Raw genomic sequence first — 26373 nt, forward strand, 5'->3', positions numbered from 1 at the left:
CTCATCAACTACAAAGACACACACACAGGTAAAGGATACACACACATAAACAATCATGTTCACAAACACACAAAAGACGCGGACACAAACATACAAAACACTAGCTTTGACTCCCATCCCATCCCATGACCTAGCAGTGCCTCAGAGTGAAGTGTCACATTGTTTTACACTTCCTCTATACACATATTCTTGTACAGCTAATCTAATCTATTTGAAGCCCATATGACTTCCAAATGATCAGGTTTGAAGGGCCATTCAATTCCCTCAAGCTCTAGTTTAACTGCTTACGCAAACCCAGAAAACTACTTTCTCTGTCTAGTGAATAGCATAATAAAATACAACCTATCATCGCTGTCTGAAGAAAACCTCGAAACTCCACATTTGTTTTTCATTTTGTGGTTTTAGATCAAAATATATGGAGAAGTCTCTCTATGAAGTCTCATCTAGGATAGAGCGAAAGGACCATTCCACACGTTGTCATAGGCGTTCCACATACAGTACATCCATGTCATAGAAAAGTGGAATAGGTTTCATGTGTCCAAAAATGAACTATTATCCTAAGCATTGCATCGTGGGCCTCTGTGGAGAAATTCTAATGACCCGAACCCAAGAATGTGAATAATTTAAATGAATAATATGGCGTCTTAGGATCTGGTCCAATCGTTTTTATACAAAGCCTTGATAGACTGTATATGTATGCCAGTGCATTATATAACAACAGAACAAGTTATAAATAGTTAAGGGCTTTTTGAACTGAAATAAAGCAAAACACGATCCATCAAAGAGATTTCATGAAAGTTTTAAAGCACGGCTGGGGAATTGATCCTAGGACGTGATGGATATCACCGCCGTGCAAAAAAGACACACACGCACGTACTCATGTACGCATACACACACACCCACTTCCGCACGCACACACACATTGATGGAGCGAGACATTGTGTGTGTGTGTGTGTTTGTGTGTGCTTATTGAAAGAAAGCGTCAGGTAGCCTGGCGGGTAGGAGCATAGGCCGGAAATCGAAAGGTTGCTGGATCGAATCCCAGAGTGGACAAAGTATAAATCTGTCATTCTGTGCCAGGCAGATAACTCCCAACAACTGCTCCCCGGGTGCCGTGCATGTTGATCAAGACAGCCCCAAGCACCTCTCTGATTCAGAGAGGGTTAAATGCAGAAGACACATTTCAGTTCAACGCATTCAGTTGTACAACTCACTAGGTATCCCCCTTTCGCCAGATTACTGTGATCAATTCAGAAGTCAATGGAGACTGGTAAACATCACCTTGAAAGGACAGGGTGTGTGATGGAGGCATGGGAGAAAGATGGGATTCACACCCTGTCTGATCTGACACAATGCACCATGGAGGGGGGATCAAAAAGTGTATGTGTGTACGAGTGAGTGAGTGCATGTGTGTGACAAAGACTCAGAGACAGGTAATTAAGCACCTCTCTTCCCTCACACGGGCAGGTGAAAATGGACTATGAACCAGACAGTTCAGAGACTGGTTTACAATTTCTAATGGAATGTGCTTCCTCTTTCCCATTGCCTGCTCTATGCACTGTACTTGTTATGACTGTCTGTGTGCATTTGTTGAGTACTTTATAGTGTGTTACAGAGAACAGTTGATTCCATTATACCTCTCATAGCCTCAGGGTGAAGAGATGTGATCAAGTCTTCATGAATTCGGATGAAAGGAGGAGAGGAGTGAGGAAGGGAGGGGAGGAGAGAGGAAGGGAGGTGAGTAAACACCATGCAAGGTCATGGTAACGTCATACAAGTCATGTGGCTATAAAAAATGTACCGTCAAACTTACGTCATAGCTACGTCACAGCTGCCTGGAAAACAAGCAAGATCTTCCCTATAAACCACCCACCTCTACATCCAAAAAAAGGAACATCACACATTTGACATGAGAGTCAGACAGTCAAAGACAGTCTAGGCGGTCTCTGAGGCCCAGCAGACATCCTTCGTCCATTAGACATCTGAAACATTAAGTATCTCTCCTGGCGAGGTGAAGGCTAGGCCCTGTCTGAGGCTCCCCTGTGTGTTGCGGTATACAACCGTACCCTAGCTTAGCACTTAGATCCACTAGAAAACTCTCGGCTGTCTAGCTATCTGTTTCTGCTCCACAGGACAACCTAGATTAGCTCGTTGAGCAGCAGATGCTGGTTGGAGAGTGTGAGTGAGAAAGTGCATGCATGCTAGTGTGTGTGTTCAGCTGAACAAATGTACTTTTCCAGCAGCTCTCTAATGCAGCCTGGTCACAGATAGTACTGGAAGCATACAGCAGGATGAGATCATAGGCTTATGTGCTGTATGACCATCCACTCGGGAGTTGTGTTTTGTGTGTGTGTGTTTTTGTTTGTGTGTGTGTGTGTGTGTGTGTGTGTGTGTGTGTGTGTGTGTGTGTGTGTGTGTGTGTGTGTGTGTGTGTGTGTGTGTGTGTGTGTGTGTGTGTATATGTGTGTGTGTGTGTGTGTGTGTGTGTGTGTGTGTGTGTGTGTGTGTGTGTGTGTGTGTGTGTGTGTGTGTGTGTGCGTACGTGTACATCCATACTTCTGTCCATGTGACAATCATGCATTGAGGGAGAAAAGTGGCCTGGCTAGGAATAGAAGCGTTGTGTGTGTGTGCGTGTTATGTAAGGTAGCAGAATCCCGTGGTGTGTGTGAGGGCTGACTGCATGGTGGTTAGGGAGAGGACATTGAGACAGTCAGGGGACATACCTATCTCCCCTAAATACACCAGACTACAGTAATAGTACTAGGATTCCTGGAACTTGGCGGTGGAGGTGGCTACAACCACGTAGTTGCATCCCTAGTTCACATGCTTACAGCAGCAACGGAATGCATTGTCCCGGACAGTCCTGCCCCACTTACTAAGAAGAGACTGAGCATGACAGGGATACCATCGGAGAAAGGAAACTCTTTGTAACAATACCTAGAATGACTGAATTAACTAGAACCAATGTGGCACATGGTTACCACACTATACAACAACATTAGCAAAAACACACATTTGGTTAACAATAGTGAAAATTGATGTAGCCCGTAAACAAAGGAGGAGCCAGCAAGCTGCACTTAGAAAATAAACTCAGAAGAATTGGTGACCATGGTGACTATTCACTACACAATATTTGACATTACCTGCAAATTCAGCCCTCAAGCTCAAACTTTGAGCAAACCAAACAATGAAAGTACATTTAGACCGTACGCACACAAAGCCAGCAAACGGCCTCCAACTCTTATCCTCTCCCCCAGTCTTTCACAAGGGAAGGGGAATTACTGGCTCAAGTGGAGATATCTCATCAACAAACTTCATTCGTCTCTAAAATAAAAAATCTGCTTTCAATGCCGCTGAGTGCCAGTGAAACGGGGACAATTGTCAACATCAGCACTGTGACCATGCAGAAGAATGGGAAATGTCAACATCAGCACTGTGACCATGCAGAAGAACGGGAAATGTCGACATCAGCACTGTGACCATGCAGAAGAACGGGAAATGTCGACATCAGCACTGTGACCATGCAGAAGAACGGGAAATGTCGACATCAGCACTGTGACCATGCAGAAGAACGGGAAATGTCAACATCAGCACTGTGACCATGCAGAAGAATGGGAAATGTCAACATCAGCACTGTGACCATGCAGAAGAACGGGAAATGTCAACATCAGCACTGTGACCATGCAGAAGAACGGGAAATGTCAACATCAGCACTGTGACCATGCAGAAGAACGGGAAATGTCAACATCAGCACTGTGACCACGCAGAAGAACGGGAAATGTCGACATCAGCACTGTGACCATGCAGAAGAACGGGAAATGTCGACATCAGCACTGTGACCATGCAGAAGAACGGGAAATGACGGTGACCCGGTTGACTATTTGCATATAGTAGCCGTTTGCATACTCGTACACAGGTAAGGTAAAGTCAGTTTTACTTTACTTAAGTGTTTAACTCAGAGCTCCTTTTCTCAAGAGTGCATTGATTCTCACTCCGGTTCAGCAGAGTGAAAATTTACTCGCAAATACTGTACATCAGAGGAGAAACGCTGTTTCTGACATTATGGGAAATGCAACACTAATTAAAGAGGAACTCTGTCTCTCTCGTTCTCTCTCTGTTTCTCTCGCTCTGTCTCTCTCGTTCTCTCTCTGTTTCTCTCGCTCTGTCTCTCTCGTTCTCTCTCTGTTTCTCTCGCTCTGTCTCTCTCTGTCTCTCTATTTCTTTCTCCCTCTTTCCCTCTCAAACAAAGATTCTATCACCCCATTCAGCTTTAAATCAAATCAAAGCTTACAGTGCAACTGGCAACTGCTACTGACAAGCTCCACAAAAGACACTCTCCCAGGCCTTTGTTAATGTACTTAAGAACTAGTGAAAGAAAATCCTCCAAAGTCAGAATATAAGAGCATTTTTGACACATTTGGAGCAGCATACCGTAGAAAATGTCTTCCACCACCAAGACAAGCTGAGAGGGATCGTGTATTTATTAGGCTGAAGTGAAATCATCAACTCATTTGGGGCTTATAGTGTTGAGTTAGTAATGAAATGAAAGTTGTGTTTATTTCAAATCACATTGTGCTGGTTCAGCTTTTGGAACTTGTGGTCAGCTCTGAGTCAGGTTCTGTCAGAGGGGGAGTTTTGAGTTCCTCCAAAACACTGACCACAACACCACCCTGGTCGCTAACTTTATGGCCAAAGTGGAGAAACTCTCGCGGTTCAGATTTGGCAACTGCAAGAGAGAAACCTTGACATCCCATATCAATACCCTGTCTATGAGTCACATGTAGGGTTTGCTTTGTCCTGGCTCACCCAATTACCCAAAGGTTGCTTTGTTCCCTTAGACCTCTAAATGTAACAACACAAGGGACTGAACACACACACACACACACACACAACCACCTGCATATGCACACATGATGCATGGTCTGACCTCCCTGAAAACCTTTAATTTCTAACAACATCCTGTGAAAGTTTCCTAATAGAGCACAGAGGCATAGACCACAAGCCATATTAAGACTTTAAGCCATATTAAGCCATATTTATGATTTCTTATCATCACAAAAGCTTTATTATGATTAAATATCTATTCATTACCCTTCGAGTGTTTCAATTCTCATAACTGCACAAGTTTACCTAAAATTAAACCAATACATTATCCTGATTAAAATTGAACTAATATTACCATGATTGGATATGTATTTCTGAATGACCCTTAGGGTCCACTCAAGCACATGGAATGGTTATACTAAAAAGATTCCAATGTAAGCATAGAGGAATGTTCAGACTCTAATCATCCATTTGACCTAATCACCATACAACACATTGATTTTACTACAAGACTGATGACGGGTCTAATTTACCTACAGTAGGTCTTGTGATATGTTTTCCCCTTCACACACACACACACACACACACACACACACACACACACACACACACACGCACGCACGCACGCACGCACGCACGCGCACACACACGCATTGTATTGTATAACTAACCTTGTGGGACACACAATTCAGTCCCATTCAAAATGCTATTTTTGCTAACCCTTAATTTAAGAAGAATTATAATAAAAGTAACAAGTCATTAAGAGCAGCAGTAAAATAACAATAGCGAGACTATATACAAGGGGGTACCGTTAGTTGAGGTAGTATGTATATGTAGGTAGAGTTATTAAAGTGACTATACATAGATGATAACAACAGAGAGAAGCAGTGGTATAAAAGAGGGGTGGGGGGGGGGAATTGTAAATAGTCTGTGTCGACATTTGTTTAGATGTTCAGGAGTCTTATGTCTTGGGGGTAGAAGCTGTTTAGAAGGCTCTTGGACCTAGATTTGTCACTCTGGTACTGCTTGCCGTGAGGTAGCAGAGAGAACAGTCTATGACTAGGTTGGCTGGAGACTTTGACAATTTTTAGGGCCTTCCTCTGACACCGGCTGCTATAGAGGTCCTGGATGGCAGGAAGCTTGGCCCCGGGGATGTACTGGGCCATTCGCACTACCCTCTGTAGTGCCTTGCGGTCGGAGGCTGAGCAGTTAACATACCAGGCAGTGATGCAAATAATCGGGATGCAATAAAATGCAAATTAATTACTTTAAAATCATACAATGTGATTTTCTTGATTTTTGTTTTAGATTCTGTCTCTCACAGTTGAAGTGTACCTATGATTAAAAAAATTACAGACCTCTACATGCTTTGTAAGTAGGAAAACTGTAACGGTCTGAGTGTAGTGGGTGAGGAGTCAGGCGCAGGAAGCAGAGAGTTCAGGGAGTGCTATTTTAATGCACTGACACAAACGCTGAACATAAGCCAACCCTCACAAAACACAGGGCGTACTGAACAAACAAATGCCCCAAACAGGGGGACTTAAACCGTCCAGGGAAAACCCACAAAATGGGAAAACACAAAACCCAAATAGACGTGCACATACGTACACAAAACAGACGATCACAATAATTAATCCCGCACAAGGAACCCTGCGGGCCGGCTGACTAATAAAGCCTACTACCTAACTCAAAACAGGTGCACACAATCAACACATAAGGAGGGGGAGGAGGAAATAATCAGTAGCAGCTAGTAGGCCGGCGATGACGACCGCCGAGCGCCACCCGAACGGGAAGGGGAGTGTCCTTCGGTCGGAGTCGTGACAGTACCCCCCTTGACGCGTGGCTCCCGCAGCGCGCCGACACCGGCCTCGAGGTCGACCCGGAGGACGAGGCGCAGGGCGATCCGGATGGAGGCGATGGAAATCCCTCAACATCGACGGATCCAAAATGTCCCTGGTGGGTACCCAGCACCTCTCCTCCGGACCGTACCCCTCCCAGTCCACGAGGTACTGCAGGCCCCTCACCCGGCGTCTCGAGTCCAGAATGGCCCGTATCGTATACGCCGGGGACCCCTCGATGTCCAGAGGGGGGAGGGGACCAGCACCTCACCGTCCTGTAGGGGACCAGCTACCACCGGCCTGAGGAGAGACACATGAAACGAGGGGTTAATACGATAATAGGAAGGGAGTTGTAATCGATAACACACCTCGTTTATTCTCCTCAGGACTTTGAACGGCCCTACACACTGCGGCCCAAGCTTCCGGCAGGGCACGCGGAGGGGCAGGTTTCGGGTCGAGAGCCAGACCCTGTCCCCTGGTACAAACACGGGGCCTCACTGCGGTGGCGGTCAGCACTCCTTTTCTGCCGTCCACTAGCCTGTTGAAGGGATTCCTGGACGGCCCTCCAGGTTTCTTTGGAGCGCTGCACCCATTCCTCCACCGCAGGAGCCTCGGTCTGGCTCGGATGCCACGGTGCCAGGACCGGCTGGTACCCCAACACACACTGAAAGGGGGACACATTAGTAGAGGAGTGGCGCAATGAGTTCTGGGCCATTTCCGCCCAGGGGATGTATCTCGCCCACTCCCCTGGCCGGTCCTGGCAGTACGACCGCAGAAACCTACCCACCTCCTGGTTTACTCTCTCCACCTGCCCATTACTTTCAGGGTGATAACCGGAGGTCAGGCTGACCGAGACCCCCAGACGCTCCATGAACGCCCTCCATACTCGGGACGTGAACTGGGGACCCCGATCAGAAACGATGTCCTCAGGCACCCCGTAGTGCCGGAAGACGTGGGTGAATAATGCCTCCGCAGTCTGTAGGGCCGTTGGGATACCGGGCAACGGGAGGAGACGGCAGGACTTAGAGAACCGATCCACAATCACCAGAACCGTGGTGTTGCCCTGAGACAGGGGAAGGTCGGTCAGGAAATCTACGGATAGATGTGACCATGGCCGTTGTGGAACGGGGAGGGGTTGTAACTTCCCTCTAGGAAGGTGCCTAGGAGCCTTACTCTGGGCGCATACCGAACAGGAGGAGACATAAACCTTAACGTCCTTAGCCAAGGTAGGCCACCAATACCTTCCCCGAAGGCTCCCTACTGTCCTCCTCACCCCAGGGTGACCCGAGGAGGGTAGGACGTGAGCCCACCGAATCAGTTGGTCCCGAACACCAAGCGGCACGTACCTCCGCCCCGCCGGACACTGAGGAGGCGCTGGTTCAGCCCGTAACGCCCGCTCGATGTCCGAGTCCACCTCCCATACCACCGGTGCCATCAGCTTTGAGGCCGGAAGGATGGGAGTAGGTTCGGTGGACCTATCCTCCGTGTCGTAAAAGCGGGACAGTGCGTCCGCCTTCACGTTCTGGGAGCCCGGTCTATATGATAAAGTGAACCGGAATCGAGTAAAAACATGGCCCACCTTGCCTGCCGCGGGTTCAGTCTCCTAGCTGCCCGAATATACTCCAGATTCTGGTGGTCGGTCCAGATGAGAAAGGGGTGCTTAGCCCCCTCAAGCCAGTGTCTCCACACCTTCAGAGCCCTGACCACCGCTAACAACTCCCGGTCCCCCACATCATAGTTACGCTCCGCTGGGCTGAGCTTACTGGAGAAGAAAGCACAGGGGCGGAGTTTTGGTGGCGTACCCGAGCGCTGTGATAGCACGGCACCCACCCCAGCCTCGGACGCGTCCACCTCCACTATGAATGCTAGAGAGGGGTCCGGATGCGCCAACACGGGTGCATCCGTGAACAGCGCCTTCAACCTGTTGAAAGCTCTGTCCGCCTCCGCTGACCACTGCAACCGCACCGGGCCCCCCTTTAGCAGTGAGGTAATTGGAGCCGCTACCTGGCCAAAACCCCGGATAAACCTCCGGTAGTAGTTGGAAAAACCCAAAACCGCTGCACCTCTTTTACCGTGGTTGGAGTCGGCCAATTACGCACGGCCTTACTGCGGTCACCCTCCATCTCCACCCCCGAGGTGGAAATGCGATAACCCAGAAAGGAGACGGCTCGTTTGGAGAACACACACTTCTCAGCCTTGACGTATAGGTCATGCTCCAGCAGTCTACCAAGCACCTTGCGTACCAGAGACACATGCGCGGCGTGAGTGGCTGAGTAGATCAGAATGTCATCGATATAAACAACCACTCCCTGCCCGTGCAGGTCCCTGAGAATATCGTCTACAAAGGATTGAAAAATGGCTGGAGCATTTTTTAACCCATACGGCATGACGCGGTACTCATAGTGGCCCGATGTGGTACTAAATGCGGTTTTCCACTCGTCTCCCTTCCGAATACGCACCAGGCTATACGCGCTCCTGAGATCCAATTTTGTGAAGAACTGCGCTCCCTGAAAGGATTCCACTGCCGTAGCAATGAGAGGTAGTGGGTAGCTGAACCCCACTGTGATGGCATTTAGACCTCTATAATCAATACAAGGACGCAAACCTCCCTCCTTTTTCTTCACAAAAAAGAAACTCGAGGAGACGGGTGAAATGGAGGACCGAATGTACCCCTGTCCCAGAGACTCCGTGATATATGTCTCCATAGCCAACGTCTCCTCTTGGGACAATGGGTACACGTGACTCTTGGGAAGCGCAGCGTTTACCTGGAGATCTATCGCACAATCCCTTCCCGGTCGATGTGGTGGTAATTTAGTCGCCTTCTTTTTACTAAAAGCGATTGCCAAATCGGCATACTCGGGGAATGCACACTGTGGGACCCTGGTCTGGACTTTCCACCGAGGTGGCACCGACGGAAACTCCCAGACACCTTCCAGAACACTCTTCTGACCACCCCTGGAGAACCCCTGTCTCCACAAAATTTTAGGATTGTGCCGGGCCAGCCAGGGAATCCCCAACACCACTGGAAACGCAGGCGAATCAATAATATAGAGACTGATACGCTCCCTATGATTCCCTGCGTTACCATGTCCAGTGGGATTGTGGTCTCCTGACCACCCCTGACCCTAATGGCAGGCTATCTAGGGAGTGCACGGGAAAGGGAGAATCTATCGGCACAAGCGGAACACCTAATTTAATAGCAAGTCCGCGATCCATAAAGTTCCCAGCTGCGCCTGAATCGACTAGCGCCCTATGCTGGGAAGAGGGGAAAAAGTTAAGAAAAAAAATCAAGACAAACATGTGACCAACAGGGGGTTCTGGGTGAGTTTGGTGCTGACTCACCTGGGGTGATCGAGAAATGTTCCGCCTACCATCTCGACTCCCAGACGGACCCCCCCAGCACCGATCGGCCGTGTGTCCTCTCCGACCACAGTTGGTGCAGATTGAGCCTCCTCCTCCGGTACCCCTCGGCAAAGCCCCTCCCAACTCCATCGGAACAGGAGTGGAGGTGCTGGGTGGTGGAACACACAGGACCCTCTCCGAACGCCCGCGGGCCGCCAGCAGATTGTCCAGTCGGATGGACATGTCAATTAGCTCATCCAAGGAAAGAGCGGTGTCCCGACACGCTAGCTCCCTGCGGACGTCCTCCCGGAGACTACACCTGTAGTGGTCGATAAGGGCCCTGTCGTTCCACCCGGATCCTGCTGCCAAGGTACGGAACTCCAACGCGTAATCCTGGGCGCTCCTTTTCTCCTGCCGGAGATGGAATAGTCGTTCTCCCGCCGCTCGGCCATCTGGAGGATGGTCAAACACGGCGCGGAAACGGCGAGAAAAACTCGGGGTAGTGCTCCTTCGCTGAGTCTGGGCCATTCCAAACTGCATTTGCCCACTCCAGAGCACGACCCGTGAGGCAGGAAATGAGGACATTCACCCTCTCCGCTCCCGAGGGAGTAGGTCTGACGGTGGCCAGGTACAGTTCTAGCTGGAGTAAGAACCCCTGGCACCCTGCTGCCGTTCCATCATAGACCCTTGGGAGCGTAAGACGGAGGGTGCTGGAGTCGGGAGATGGGGAGTCCTGAGGAGGAGGGGCCGAAGGTGGAGAGAGGGAGAGGAGACCGCTTCTCTCCCATCGGTCCATTCTCTCCATCACCAGATCCATCGCCGTTCCAATCCGATGGAGTACGGTGGTGTGATGTAGAACCCTCTCTTCCATCGATGGGAGGGGAGTGGCTGTTGCTCCTGCTGACTCCATTCCAGAGGTGCGGGATTCTGTAACGGTCTGAGTGTAGTGGGTGAGGAGTCAGGCACAGGAAGCAGAGAGTTCAGGGGAGTGCTATTTTAATGCACTGACACAAACGCTGAACATAAGCCAACCCTCACAAAACACAGGGCGTACCGAACAAACAAATGCCCCAAACAGGGGGACTTAAACCGTCCAGGAAAACCCACAAAATGGGAAAACACAAAACCCAAATAGACGTGCACATACGTACACAAAACAGACGATCACAATAATTAATCCCGCACAAGGAACCCTGCGGGCCGGCTGACTAATAAAGCCTACTACCTAACTCAAAACAGGTGCACACAATCAACACATAAGGAGTGCATGTCACTGGGCAGCTCGCCAATGTGCTTCCCTTTGTAGTCTGTAATGGTTTGCAAGCCCTGCCACATCTGACAAATGTCAGAGCCGGTGTAGTACGATTCGATCTTCGTCCTGTATTGATGCTTGGCCTGTTTAATGGTTCGTCGGAGGGCATAGCGGGATTTCTTATAAGCTTCCAGGTTAGTGTCCTGCTCCTTGAAAGCTCTAGCCTTTAGCTCAGTGCAGATGCTGCCTATAATCCATGGCTTCTGGTTGGGTTATGTACGTACGGTCACTGAGGACGAAGTCATCGATGCACTTACTGATGAAGCCATTGACTGATGTGGTGTACTCCTCAATGCCATCGGAAGAATCCCAGAACATATTCCAGTATGTGCTAGCAAAACAGTCCTGTAGCTTAGCTTCTGCTTCATCTGACCACTTTTTTTATTGATCTAGTCACTGGTGCTTCCTGCTTTAATTTTTGCTTGTAAGCAGGAATCAGGAGCATAGAATTATGGTCAGATTTGTCAAATGGAGGGCGAGGGAGAGCTGTGTATACGTCTCTGTGTGTGGAGTATAGGTGGTCCAGAATTGTATTTTCCTCTGGTTGCACATTTTAACATGCTGATAGAAATTTGGTAAAACGGATTTAAGTTTCCCTGCATTAAAGTCCCCGGCTACTAGGAGCTCCTGTGTATTTATACCTGTGTTTGTCTGTTGCCAGTTCGTTTTGTTCGACCGGCATTATTTCATTTGCTCCTGTCCTGTCTGTGACTCATCCCGCCAATTAGCAGGGGATCTGGGCATTCAATGGTGGAAACCATAGAAGAACATTAAGGAATACACAGCACAGCCTCCCTCCCAGGAGCTCTCTCGCTCCCTGTCAGGGAATACCGTAAACACCACTGATAAGGCTACAGGTCAAAGGTTAGGAGGTATATAACGTCTGGGGCACACAAGACACACACACACCTATTGTACAGATATAACACGAGAAACACGAATGAGCTATCAACAATCCATCAAGTAAAGGAAGGACACAGCAGTGTATTTGTTGATGGAAATATCAATAGGTTTTTCCAATTGTACAGTATTTATTTAATGAGAAGACAATGTCATTGCTTCCTGTATGGATTGTTTCCCGCCCATACTCTTATTGACTGTCTAGCCACGCTATGGACTGTCTAATTGGGCCGTGTGCTGTCACAAGCAACGCACATGCCCCACCCACCTGAGGATCTGTCTTTTCCAGCCATCTATTTCCTGTGTTTGAGGGGTGCCCCGCCCACCTGAGGATCTGTCTTTTCCAGCCATCTATTTCCTGTGTTTGAGGGGTGCCCTGCCCACCTGAGGATCTGTCTTTTCCAGCCATCTATTTCCTGTGTTTGAGGGGTCCACTTGTCATTAAATATCGCTGGATTGATTGCTTTCATTTTACTCCTGCGACTCTTCCATACTCTTGCTTGTACCTGCTGTTTTTTTCTGTTAACGGATTACATTGGCTTTCCGTTGCATGTATAAGAACGCTGACGCTTCGTCAAAGATTTAACACACCGTCTCGACACTTACAGTGCCATGCGAAAGTATTCGGCCCCCTTGAACTTTGCGACCTTTTGCTACATTTCAGGCTTCAAACATAAAGATATAAAACTGTATTTTTTGTGAAGAATCAACAACAAGTGGGACACAATCATGAAGTGGAACGACATTTATTGGATATTTCAAACTTTTTTAACAAATCAAAAACTGAAAAATTGGGTGTTCAAAATAATTCAGCCCCCTTAAATTAATACTTTGTAGCGCCACCTTTTGCTGCGATTACAGCTGTAAGTCGCTTGGGGTATGTCTCTATCAGTTTTGCACATCGAGAGACTGAATTTTTTTCCCATTCCTCCTTGCAAAACAGCTCGAGCTCAGTGAGGTTGGATGGAGAGCATTTGTGAACAGCAGTTTTCAGTTCTTTCCACAGATTCTCGATTGGATTCAGGTCTGGACTTTGACTTGGCCATTCTAACACCTGGATATGTTTATTTTTTAACCATTCCATTGTAGATTTTGCTTTATGTTTTGGATCATTGTCTTGTTGGAAGACAAATCTCCGTCCCAGTCTCAGGTCTTTTGCAGACTCCATCAGGTTTTCTTCCAGAATGGTCCTGTATTTGGCTCCATCCATCTTCCCATCAATTTTAACCATCTTCCCTGTCCCTGCTGAAGAAAAGCAGGCCCAAACCATGATGCTGCCACCACCATGTTTGACAGTGGGGATGGTGTGTTCAGGGTGATGAGCTGTGTTGCTTTTACGCCAAACATAACGTTGTGCATTGTTGCCAAAAAGTTCAATTTTGGTTTCATCTGACCAGAGCACCTTCTTCCACATGTTTGGTGTGTCTCCCAGGTGGCTTGTGGCAAACTTTAAACGACACTTTTTATGGATATCTTTAAGAAATGGCTTTCTTCTTGCCACTCTTCCATAAAGGCCAGATTTGTGCAATATACGACTGATTGTTGTCCTATGGACAGAGTCTCCCACCTCAGCTGTAGATCTCTGCAGTTCATCCAGATTGATCATGGGCCTCTTGGCTGCATCTCTGATCAGTCTTCTCCTTGTATGAGCTGAAAGTTTAGAGGGACGGCCAGGTCTTGGTAGATTTGCAGTGGTCTGATACTCCTTCCATTTCAATATTATCGCTTGCACAGTGCTCCTTGGGATGTTTAAAGCTTGGGAAATCTTTTTGTATCCAAATCCGGATTTAAACTTCTTCACAACAGTATCTCGGACCTGCCTGGTGTGTTCCTTGTTCTTCATGATGCTCTCTGCGCTTTTAACGGACCTCTGAGACTATCACAGTGCAGGTGCATTTATACGGAGACTTGATTACACACAGGTGGATTGTATTTATCATCATTAGTCATTTAGGTCAACATTGGATCATTCAGAGATCCTCACTGAACTTCTGGAGAGAGTTTGCTGCACTGAAAGTAAAGGGGCTGAATAATTTTGCACGCCCAATTTTTCAGTTTTTGATTTGTTAAAAAAGTTTGAAATATCCAATAAATGTCGTTCCACTTCATGATTGTGTCCCACTTGTTGATTCTTCACAAAGAAATACAGTTTTATATCTTTATGTTTGAAGCCTGAAATGTGGCAAAAGGTCGCAAAGTTCAAGGGGGCCGAATACTTTCGCAAGGCACTGTACATCACAAGAAAGAGAAGAAAGGTAACTTTATTTTCATGAGTGTTAAATTTTTTCTAGAATTACAAATAGTAATAATTAATACAGTTGAAATGTTTACAAATTAGATGCGCTGAAGTGAAATCAACTTCTGAAAATGAACACTTGGATTATAGTGATATTATATCTGATCTCACAAACAATGTAAAGTATGTTTTGATAAAAGTAATCTAGATAAGCGTGTACATTTTTATTTCGAGGATATACTGCAATTGACACACTTGTTGAATTATGCAGCAGAACATGACAACAACAGTAATTAATGAGGCAGTCTAGACGGTGCAGGTGAGTGCAGGTAGGGTAGACAATGCGGGTAGGGTTGACAGTGCAGGTGAGTACAGGTAGGGTAGACATTGCAGGTAAGTACAGGTAGGGTAGACAGTGCAGGTAAGTACAGGTAGGGTAGACAGTGCAGGTGAGTACAGGTAGGGTGGACGATGCAGGTAGGGTAGACAGTGCAGGTAAGTACAGGTAGGGTAGACAGTGCAGGTGAGTACAGGTAGGGTAGACGATGCAGGTAGGGTAGACAGTGCAGGTAAGTACAGGTAGGGTAGACAGTGCAGGTGAGTACAGGTAGGGTAGACGATGCAGGTAGGGTAGACAGTGCAGGTAAGTACAGGTAGGGTAGACAGTGCAGGTGAGTGCAGGTAGGGTAGACAGTGCAGGTGAGTAAATGTAGGGTAGACAATGCAGGTAGGGTGGACAGTGCAGGTGAGTACAGGTAGGGTAGACAATGCAGGTAGGGTAGACATTGCAGGTAAGTACAGGTAGGGTAGACAGCGCAGGTAAGTACAGGTAGGGTAGACAGTGCAGGGGAGTACAGGTAGGGTAGACAGTGCAGGTGAGTACAGGTAGGGTAGACAGTGCAGGTGAGTAAAGGTAGGGTAGACAATGCAGGTAGGGTAGGACAGTGCAGGTAAGTACAGGTAGGGTAGACGGTGTAGGTTAGTGCAGGTAGGGTGGACAGTGCAGGTGAGTACAGATAGGGTAGACAGTGCAGGTAGGTGCAGGTAGGGTAGACAGTGCAGGTGAGTACAGGTAGGGTAGACGATGCAGGTAGGGTAGACAGTGCAGGTAAGTACAGGTAGGGTAGACAGGGCAGGTGGGTGCAGGTAGGGTAGACAGTGCAGGTGAGTAAATGTAGGGTAGACAATGCAGGTAGGGTAGACAGTGCAGGTAAGTACAGGTAGGGTAGACAGTGCAGGTGAGTGCAGGTAGGGTAGACAGTGCAGGTGAGTGCAGGTAGGGTAGATAGTGCAGGTGAGTACAGGTAGGGTAGATAGTGCAGGTAGGGTAGACAGTGCAGGTGAGTAAAGGTAGGGTAGACAATGCAGGTAGGGTACACAGTGCAGGTAAGTACAGGTAGGGTCGACAGTGCAGGTGAGTGCAGGTAGGGTAGACAGTGCAGGTGAGTACAGGTAGGTTAGACAGTGCAGGTGAGTACAGGTAGGGTAGACAGTGCAGGTGAGTACAGGTAGGGTAGACAGTGCAGGTGAGTGCAGGTAGGGGAGACAGTGCAGGTGAGTAAAGGTAGGGTAGACAATACAGGTAGGGTAGACAGTGCAGGTAAGTACAGGTAGGGTAGACAGTGCAGGTAAGTGCAGGTAGGGTAGACAGTGCAGGTGAGTGCAGGTAGGGTAAACAGTGCAGGTGAGTAAAGGTAGGGTAGACAATGCAGGTAGGGTAGACAGTGCAGGTAAGTACAGGTAGGGTGGACAGTGCAGGTGAGTACAGGTAGGGTATACAATGCAGTAGGGTAGACAGTGCAGGTGAGTACAGGTAGGGTAGACAGTGCAGGTGAGTACAGGTAGGGTATACAATGCAGTAGGGTAGATAGTGCAGGTGAGTACAGGTAGGGTACCCAGTGCAAGTTTTTGGTGGTTGCAGCCCTGTTCTACCCATTTATGGTAATTTATTAATATATGCAAATATACCCTTTGTATTTATGTAAATGCAGCACATATAATTATCTTGATTTTAAAACAAAATATTGAAAAAATACCTGATACCATTGCAGAATGTATGTATGAGTGCATTCTAAGTTAACAACATTTTACAATGAATTGTATACCTGAATTATCACCAAAATCCCTAAACTCCATTCATTATTTCTCCATGCCAGTAAAATGTTTATTACAAAAGTTTGGAGTGTCTTCATCCATTGTCCAACTGTTGTATTTATTACTGTCATAAACTCATCTCTGCTGTCTGATGAGTCTAATGGATCAGGCTAGACAGTGCAGGTGAGTACAGGTAGGGTATACAATGCAGGTAAATCAAATCAGTGCAGGTGAGTGCAGGTAGGGTAGACACACACATACACACACACACGCAGCCAAAAGTGTGACTGCAGTGAACTGATCTCCCCTATCAGATGTGTCCCAACAGAATCCTCTTTGCTCTGCCTTACGGGGACCAAGTCTGATCACTACACAGAGGTGGACTCAGACTGTCACTGCTTTCGACATGACTACGCCACAATATGTCACACAGCCATCATTACTCTGTATCACTCCGTCTCCAATCGGTCAAAATGTGGTGATGCATCCCACATGGCACCCTATATCCTATTTAGTGAACTACTTTTGACCCAGGCCCATAGGTCTCTTGGCAAAAGTAGCGCACTATTTAGGGAATAGGGTGCCATTTGGGACGCAGACAGAGTGATGATAAACAGTACTGTCCTAAACACTCAAATGGTGTTAACCCCTTTCTCTGGAACTACTTCTATACAGCATCACATAGATATGACTGACTGTTTCAATGCCATCACTCTCACAACATATTTCTCCTCTGGTCAGAGAATCAGCACATAGCTATCCTGTTAGACTTTCTATCCCTCCTCCTTTATTTCACAAAAATGCTCTCCTTTCTTTTGTCTCACGCCTCTCTAGTTGGTAAATGGGTCAGCCCAGAAAAACAGCTGCTGCCACCGGAAACAAGCACATACACACACACACACACACACACACACACACCCCACACACACACACACACACAGGCACACACACACACACACACACACGCACACAGGCACCCACACACACACACGCACACAGGCACCCACACACACACACAGGCACCCACACACACACACACATACAGCGAGAGGATGCAGGGCGAGGCGACACGATAGAAACAAAACCAGGGACATGCAGAGAAAAGCATATTCCCTAGTTGATTGAGAGAGAGAGGGATAAAAGAGCGCGAGCTCATCCCTCTTTCATGTTGCTAGGAGAATAAAGCCCTAATGGATGGCAGGTGTGGAGGCCATACACATAATGAAGCTAGAGAGCAATAGGACCACAGCTAGATAGTATAGGACATAGTGTCTGTCTGTCTGTCTGTCCAAACCTTCCACTCAGGGGAAATAAGGATAGAGATTATGAAACAATGAATCATAAAGGTACTCTAGTGCACTCTTAGAAAAAAAGTGCTATCTAGAACCTAAAAGGGTTCTTCGGCTGACCCCATAGGACAACCCATTGCAGAAACCTTTTTGGTTCCAGCTAGAACCCTGGAGAGGTTTTTACATGAAACCCAAAAGGGTTCTACCTGGTACCGAAAAGCGATTTCTTATGAGGACAGCCGAAGAACTCTTTTGGAACCATTTTTTCTAAGAGTGAAGGATGGATTATTTTGAGGTGGTGTTCAAGATACAGGTTTCCATTCCATTTCTTCTGTTCCGTTTAATTCTAACACAGCTCTTCTCTAATGAACAGGTAAGAACAGGTTCTAGAACAGTGCTTGGAGTAGTGTCCAATTAAAGAATGCCCACTGCACTTCCATCACAAGAACCAAGCAAAGCAAAAGATCTTGGCTAGCTACGTGGGAGCACTCTACAGTCATCTACAGAGCAGCTGATAAAACAAGGAGAACCCAGCGGACTTCATTGGAGAAGCACAGTAGCACACTGTTCATGAATGCACTCTCACCATGAGTACAGTGCAAGCCATGTGCTTCAGTGAATGACAGCAGGGATGAGTGTGAGCGCAGATGAGCCAATGAGTGGCAGGATGAGGGTGTGTGTGTTTCCTACCTGGACGTTAGGAGGGTAGAAGGTGGCAGTCCTCTGGAGCTGGAGCTGCTTGTCAATCGTGTCCTTCAGACACTGACACACACGCCGCTTCTGGTCAGCAGAGTAGGCTTCCAGACTGAGCAGGCAGTCACACTTCTACACGGCCAGAGAGAGAGAGAGAGAGACATGGGGAGAGAGAGAGAGAGAGAGAGAGACAGAGAGAGAGACATAGAAAGACAGAGAGAGAGAGAGAGAGAGAGACATAGAGAGAGAGAGAGAGAGAGAGAGAGAGAGAGAGAGAGAGATGGGGAGAGAGGGGGGGGACAAAGGATGAGTGGGGTGGTTGTTCTCCTTTCACCCAATACTGTATTCTTCTCTTTGTTGCAGGTTTGACAGTTTGGTTGACAAAAACGTGTGTTTGTAAAAGTGTCTTCATGGTGTAAGGACCTCTGTTTTAGGAGGGGGAGAAGAGAGGGAGAGAGCAAATGAAAAATAAAATGAAAGCAAATGAATGATGGCAAATGAAAGAGAGGAACAGTAAGATAGTGTTGGAGAGTTATCATGCTTAATGGCTTAATCCTCACCCATAGAGATTTTCAAGTCCAAGGTAGTGTGTGTGTGTGTGTGTGTGTGTGTGTGTGTGTGTGTGTGTGTGTGTGTGTGTGTGTGTGTGTGTGTGTGTGTGTGTGTGTGTGTGTGTGTGTGTGTGTGTGTGTGTGTGTGTGTGTGTATGTGTGTGTGTCACATCCACTCAGTCACAGAGAATTACGCTGACCCATTGGTACAGTCCAGGCAGCACAGGGCATCTTGAGTGCAGAGAATGCTTTGAAAAAGAATAAGTACTAACAAAAGAGCTTAGCCAGAAGTGTCATACTCTACTGCTGCTGAGTAGTAGCAAACAGTAATAGCCCTATTGACTACTGTGCTTCATTAAAGACGAACAACCTCTTGGTGTGATACATGACCATTTTGACTTGGAGCAAATATATAGGCCGAGTAAGCTTGTTTTGGTACACTTTCTCTTAAGTATTTTCCCTCTCATAGTATTTTTTCATTTTTAAAATGTTTTTAGCATCACATTTTTGCTTTACCTTCTGTATTTATTCTCTCTGTAAATACGGGGCAAATTGAATACTTTGTATATCTAGGGAATGATATGTAGCACACATACATAGATCATCCGTTCACCTACTCTGCATTTCACAACGACACAACTTTTGGGACCAGAAATCGCAAATTTTTACTTTTCGAACGTGTTTCTTGGCTCAAGCAAGTCTCTTCTTCTTATTGGTGTTCTTTAATAGTGGTTTCTTTGAAGCAATTCGACCATGAAGGATTGATTCACGCAGTCTCCTCTGAACAATTGATGTTTGGATGTGTCTGTTACTTGAACTCTGTGTAGCATTTATTTGGGCTGCAATCCGAGGTGCAGTTAACTCTAATGAGCTTATCCTCTGCAGCAGAGGTAACTCTGTCTTCCTTTCCTGTGGTGGTCCTCATGAGAGCCAGTTTCATCATAACGCTTGATAGTTTTTGCAATTGCACTTATAGATACTTTCAAAGCTCCTGAAATGTTACGTATTGACTGACCTTCATGTCAAAAAGTAATGATGGTCTGTCGTTTCTCTTTGCCTTTTGAACTGTTCTTGCCATAATATGGACTTGGTCTTTTACCAAATAATATACCACCCCTACCTTGTCGCAACAGAACTGATTGGCTCAAACGCATTAAGAATGGAAAAAAATCCACAAATTAACTTGTCACACATTGAAATGTATTCCAGGTGAACCTCATGAAGCTGGTTGAGAGAATGACATGAGTATGCAAAGCTGTCATCAAGGCAAAGGGTGGCTACTTTGAAGAATCTCAAATGTAAAATATCTATTTTTTTGTTTAACACTTTTTTGGTTACTACATGATTCCATATGTGTTATTTCATAGATTTGATGTCTCCACTATTATTCTACCATGCAGAAAATAGTTCAAATAAAGAAAAACCCTTGAATGAGTAGGTGTGTCCAAACATTTTACTGTCACACCAATGATTGATTTGTTATTTGCTTTTGAGTTTAAGACCACTTGATGTATAAACTTTTTTTTTTAACAAATTGTTTGATGAAAAATATTTTGGCCGTTACTGCTATTAGCCCCTACAAACACATTGAATATCATATTCACTACATGGAACAACATATATCTGAGAGATATAACAAGGATCTGGATTTTAAAAAATGCATTTAACCCCTTATTTTTGCCTCTAAACTGTCTCCATATACACTGTACTTCCATAACATTTTTCAACTGTTACCGGGGGACCTTCAGACTAGTCTTGTGAGCCTGTGAGCGTCCTAGAGCAAAACAACCAACATCTATATTTCCACAGGGGTGTCATATCTATGTGCAGCTCAAACTGTTCGCATGCTACAGAAAGTAGTTGGCAGATCTGCTGCACCGAATTCAGACGAGTCCCAAAACGGTTGTGAGGGTCATAAAGCAAAACGGAGGAGAGATGAGAGTCTCATCTTCACACAGAGGGGTTTAGAACATCTGTGCTTTGAATGGCATACGTAAAGCAGAGACCCCAAGCTCTGATGTCATGTACATCATGTTATTTTACAGCCGCTGTGTTCCAATGTAGGTACAAACCAGGGACCAAATCTGCTATTTTCTACCCATATACGGGTTGCGAGTGTAAAGGGCTCAGTACGTGGTGTGTGTGTACGTGTACAGATTTTGTAGGTTACATAATGGTGTAACCTCTTCTATTAACTACAGTGGATCTGTACAAAGACATAGTCTACTAAAGGGCACTCCAGCAACAGAATCACTGGGAGGAAAGCCTGTGGTCTTGAATAGGCTCAATGCATTGTGATCTGTTGAGTCTCCCTCGTGTGTTTTTCTGCAAAACACTTAGAAGCATTCCTAATGGTTCCTATTTAGCATTTGACATGGACCAATCTCCCCACCACCACCTCAACTGCCATCACGATCACTAAGACAAACACAATGCTACACAACACGGCACACACACATACATACAAGGCTATTGACCAAATCAAAATGACCAATCAATCACCTTTAGGGAATGCAAGTTGCGGATGGCATTCATACGCCCACATACAGTGGTTCACACGTGAAGACTACTCAGAAACTCCGTAAAAGGCTAAACAAGTTTTTTTTATCTCCAGCTTGGCAGAGAAACAGACTCTCACAGACAGATGACTGGCTCAGGTAAGATCATTTCAGTTCCATTCATTCCCTGGAGTGAACGCTACATAAAAGTCATTTCTCTACACTCAGCTGTTTATTTCTTCTATTCACTCCGTTTTCTTTCTCTCTTATGATTTCACTTCCGTCTGGAAGGAAAACATTTGTGCAGAGATGTCTTTGGCAGAGATGTCTTTGGCAGAGATGTCTTTGGCAGAGATGTCTTTGTGCAGAGATGTCTTTGTGCAGAGATGTCTTTGGCAGAGATGTCTTTGGCAGAGATGTCTTTGTGCAGAGATGTCTTTGTGCAGAGATGTCTTTGTGCAGAGATGTCTTTGTGCAGAGATGTCTTTGTGCAGAGATGTCTTTGTGTCTTTGGCAGAGATGTCTTTGTGCAGAGATGTCTTTGTGCAGAGATGTCTTTGTGCAGAGATGTCTTTGGCAGAGATGTCTTTGTGCAGAGATGTCTTTGTGCAGAGATGTCTTTGTGCAGAGATGTCTTTGTGCAGAGATGTCTTTGTGCAGAGATGTCTTTGTGCAGAGATGTCTTTGTGCAGAGATGTCTTTGGCAGAGATGTCTTTGGCAGAGATGTCTTTGGCAGAGATGTCTTTGTGCAGAGATGTCTTTGGCAGAGATGTCTTTGGCAGAGATGTCTTTGGCAGAGATGTCTTTGGCAGAGATGTCTTTGTGCAGAGATGTCTTTGGCAGAGATGTCTTTGGCAGAGATGTCTTTGGCAGAGATGTCTTTGGCAGAGATGTCTTTGGCAGAGATGTCTTTGTGCAGAGATGTCTTTGTGCAGAGATGTCTTTGGCAGAGATGTCTTTGGCAGAGATGTCTTTGGCAGCATGGGTTACTTTTAGAGCTTTTTCAATTTTTTTTCAAAGTCCTCAGAGATTAACTGGAGTCCTGAAGGATTTTGTTGGAGCTAACTCTGCCCTGGTCTGACGTCTGTCACTAAGCAGTCCACTGCCTTTTACCACTGTTCTTTGATGTTGGGAAATGTTTATCTCCTGTGGGAAAGACTTTGTTATCAGACGTTGTCATTGTCAGACATAGTATTGCAGTCTAATGTATTTGGAACTGTGATGCTTTTTCACTGTCAAAGCCAGACTCCCCTGACACGGGGAGAATTATTTAAGAAGTTGTGAAAGCCTGCAGGCAGAGATACTGTCTATGTGATGTGACTACCACAGCTCCACACACACAGTGTGCAGCTGTACTCCTCCAAGCTAGAGATGCTGATAATGCATCCATAGAGGAGAGAAAGAAAGAAAATAGTGGAAGAAAAAAACAAAAGAGAAAGCGAGACAAAGATACAACATTAAGGAAAGAAAGAACGAGGGAAATTGTCAGAGAAAAGAATCAGAAAGACAGACATAGTATTGAAAGAGAGAGACATTCATACTGGCAGCACGACCATTTATTAAACTGAATGGATGTTTCTCCTCGCTCATAATAATGATAAAATGGACAAAATGTTTGAAAGCAAGCAAAAATGAATAGCGATATTCTGTTGTATCCATCACTGAGACGTAATGAAGAGGTCAGGAGCCAAACAGTCATGTCCTGCACCACAGGTGCCAATCAAACTGCACCACACAGGCCTTAACAGTTAGGTAAATGTCCCCACTCACACTTTAAGGAGTGAAAAAGTGGTTCCTGGTCAGACCCTTAAAAGTGAGCATGTAGTTAGTCCCTCATCGACCTTTAAAAGTGAACAAGTAGCTTCTGCTTTGGCCCTGAAGTATAGGGTTGTGTCCCTAGCCACCTTGCGTCCTTATTAGGGGAGTACTAGTGGAGCTACTGCATATAAAGTAGAGGTGTATAAACCTTCCCATATCACACACTTAAATTGCCAGTTGTGCCCTGCAGTATAAGAGCAATGTACTGCATAAACCAAACAGCTCAGTTTCTCTGTCTCCCCTTCTCAGACTGACTCCAATGAGCCCTGTCATTGGCTGTGTCTGGCATGGAGCAGCCCAATGACCCAGCGGAGCACGCACACCGCCCAGTACTGTAAATACCCACACAGGCATAATTACATTCACGCAATCACATCAACATGCATGCACATATCCTCTTGTAAGGGCTCACATGTGCCCAAATAAGGCTGCATGCAGCCTCGAAAGAAGCCCAATTTAATTATATTTGAATAAATGAATGTGACACATTAACATGCACAATAATGAAAAAATAACAACAACGGCATCAGCTGAGACTACACCCCACTCCATTGGAGTATAGTTTGGAGTGTGTGACGCCCATGCAGTGAACCTGGAGTATTATGATTCATAGCTACTAGGGACACATTCCTGCACTGTCTGGGAGGAAGTGTGTTTACCTATTCTATGTATTTAGAGAGATAGGCCATTGAGGTTTCTGCATTATAATGTATATGACACTACAAAATGATATGGCAGCCATGTTAGCTCTCCATTTACACTGACTGTCTAGAATTAGAAGAATATTCCTAATTCTAAAAGTTGCCCCAACCTTCTAAATACTGTATATGGGTCTGGGAGACGCACCAGGCTCTGGCCATGACCCACTCACTGAAATGACACACTTCCTCTGCAGCACAGAAGGGAGGGAGGGTAGAAACATGTCTATGAGAGGAGAGAGAGAAAGAGAGCCAGGGAGTGACATACTGCTAAGCACATGGCTTTTAATATACTTTTCATAGCCTAGTTTTTCTCAAATTGCTCCTAATGATATAATATTACGCTGTCAATCTCCCCTACTTTTTATTACACGCCATCCCAACTATTTGTGGTATTTTTCATCGCAGTTACCTCAAACTCATTACTCAAGTCAGCATCGATGAAAAACCTCACAAGACTATGAGTGGAGTGTTGACAGTTTGCGGCTGACCACAGTCTTGGCAGGCTGGAGCATTTTCTAGGGCACTGCCACAACGGCAGGCAGTGTGTGTGAAGGACAATACCATTGCATGAGTAGCTAGCTAGCTCAGGGTCCAAGAATGTTCGCATCCCTCTTCTAGATAAATCGAGCCCAGACAAACACATGGTAAACCATCCCCCTATAAATACACTTCAAATCAAATGTAATTTGAGTAGTGTTTTACAAAATACATTTGTCACAAAGTGTAGTTAAAAAATGTCATCTCAACTTGCTGCAATGCAGAACAACCTTAAAACTTAGATCCATGACTGAGTGAAAAGACAACAACTTGGACAGAACACCATGCTCTGTTGAACTGAGGACTTGAATCCCTGGAGAATGACAAGAGATTCACCAGAATCCTGCAGATTCCAGAGTAGCCAGTCTGTAGGGACCTCCATGTTAAGGTCATATTGCTCCTCCTCCATAAGTGGCATCTGGTTGCTGCCCTGGGGCTTTTCCCCTGGGGCTTTCCCCCTGGGGCTTCTCCCCTGAGGCTTCTCCCCTGGGGCTTCCATCCCAAAACCCCTGTCCTGAGAAACACCAGGGAACACATTCTCCAGCCCCTGCTACAGCTTCTACCCAGCATATCGCTAAACCATACCATTGATAAACCATTGATGAACCGTTTGGTAAACTATCGTTTGTGTTGGCACCATTACTCTTAATTCCAAGCCAAGTTATTGTATGTTGTCCAATGCATTGCAACCACATGCTTCGGACACATGCTTGTGCAAAACAAAACTGAAATGCAGTACAGGTAGTCAGTATAACTCAATGTGTACCCATTTGGAAGATCAACCTATTTGCCCAACTCTCTTTAAGTCTCCTATGCCTCTACCTCAATGTTTATTCTTACATACCCACATTCAAGTGATAACACAAGAGCAAACGAGACACAACTTAATGAATGGCCACTGGCCTGCCTTAGAGTGGCTAAAAATACAGGCAGCATTTCCATGTAATCAGATTGATTAAATTGCTCGCTAGTTAGAACCCTCCCCCAGAGCCATCTGGCAGATGGATCTCTGGCCTCCTGTCAACAATGCTCACCTTAGTGTGGACTACGCCAGCACACACAGTACAGTGCATTTGGAAAGTATTCAGAACCCTTGACTTTTTTCTTTTTAAGTTACAGCCTTATTCTAAAATGTATCAAATAAAGTAAATTCCTCATCAGTCTACAAACAATACCCCATAATGACAAAGCAAAAACTGGTTTAACATTTTTTACATAAATATTCAGAGCCCAGGTGCATCCTGTTTCCATTGATCATCCTTGAGATGTTTCTACAACTTGATGGGAGTCCACTTGTGGTAAATTAAATTAATTTGACATGATTTGGAAAGGCACACACCTATCTATATAAGGTCCCACAATTGACAGTGCATGTCAGAGCAAAAACCAAGCCATGAAGGAATTGCCCGTAGAGCTCTGAGACAGGATTGTGTCGAGGCGAAGATGTGGGAAGGGTATAGCACCAAAATATTTCTGCAGCATTGAAAGTCTCCCAAGAACACAGTGGCCTCCATCCTTCTTAAACGGAAGAAGAGCTGGCTGCCCGGTCAAACTGAGCAATCGGGAGAGATTGAGAGATCACTCTGACAGAGCCCCAGAGTTCCTCTCTGCAGCACTCCACCAATCAGGCCTTTATGGTAGAGTGGCCAGATGGAAGCCACTCCTCAGTAAAAATCACATAACAGCCCGCTTGGAGTTTGCCAAAAGGCACATAAAGGACTCTCAGACCATGAGAAACA

At 46.0% G+C, this 26373-nt stretch overlaps 1 protein-coding gene across 2 annotated transcripts in view; it reads right to left on the reverse strand.

Moving 5' to 3' along the window:
- Positions 1 to 26373, reverse strand: part of LOC112219320 (regulator of G-protein signaling 3) — a 167231-nt gene that overhangs the window by 78121 nt on the left and 62737 nt on the right. For both annotated transcript variants that reach the window (XM_024380458.2, XM_024380457.2), the window contains one exon: positions 18526 to 18660. In XM_024380458.2, coding sequence (XP_024236226.2) covers positions 18526 to 18660 — 135 coding nt within the window. The remainder of the gene's footprint in view (positions 1 to 18525; positions 18661 to 26373) is intronic.

Source organism: Oncorhynchus tshawytscha, linkage group LG20 (genome assembly GCF_018296145.1).
Source record: "Oncorhynchus tshawytscha isolate Ot180627B linkage group LG20, Otsh_v2.0, whole genome shotgun sequence".
In the NCBI taxonomy this organism is placed as follows: domain Eukaryota; kingdom Metazoa; phylum Chordata; class Actinopteri; order Salmoniformes; family Salmonidae; genus Oncorhynchus; species Oncorhynchus tshawytscha.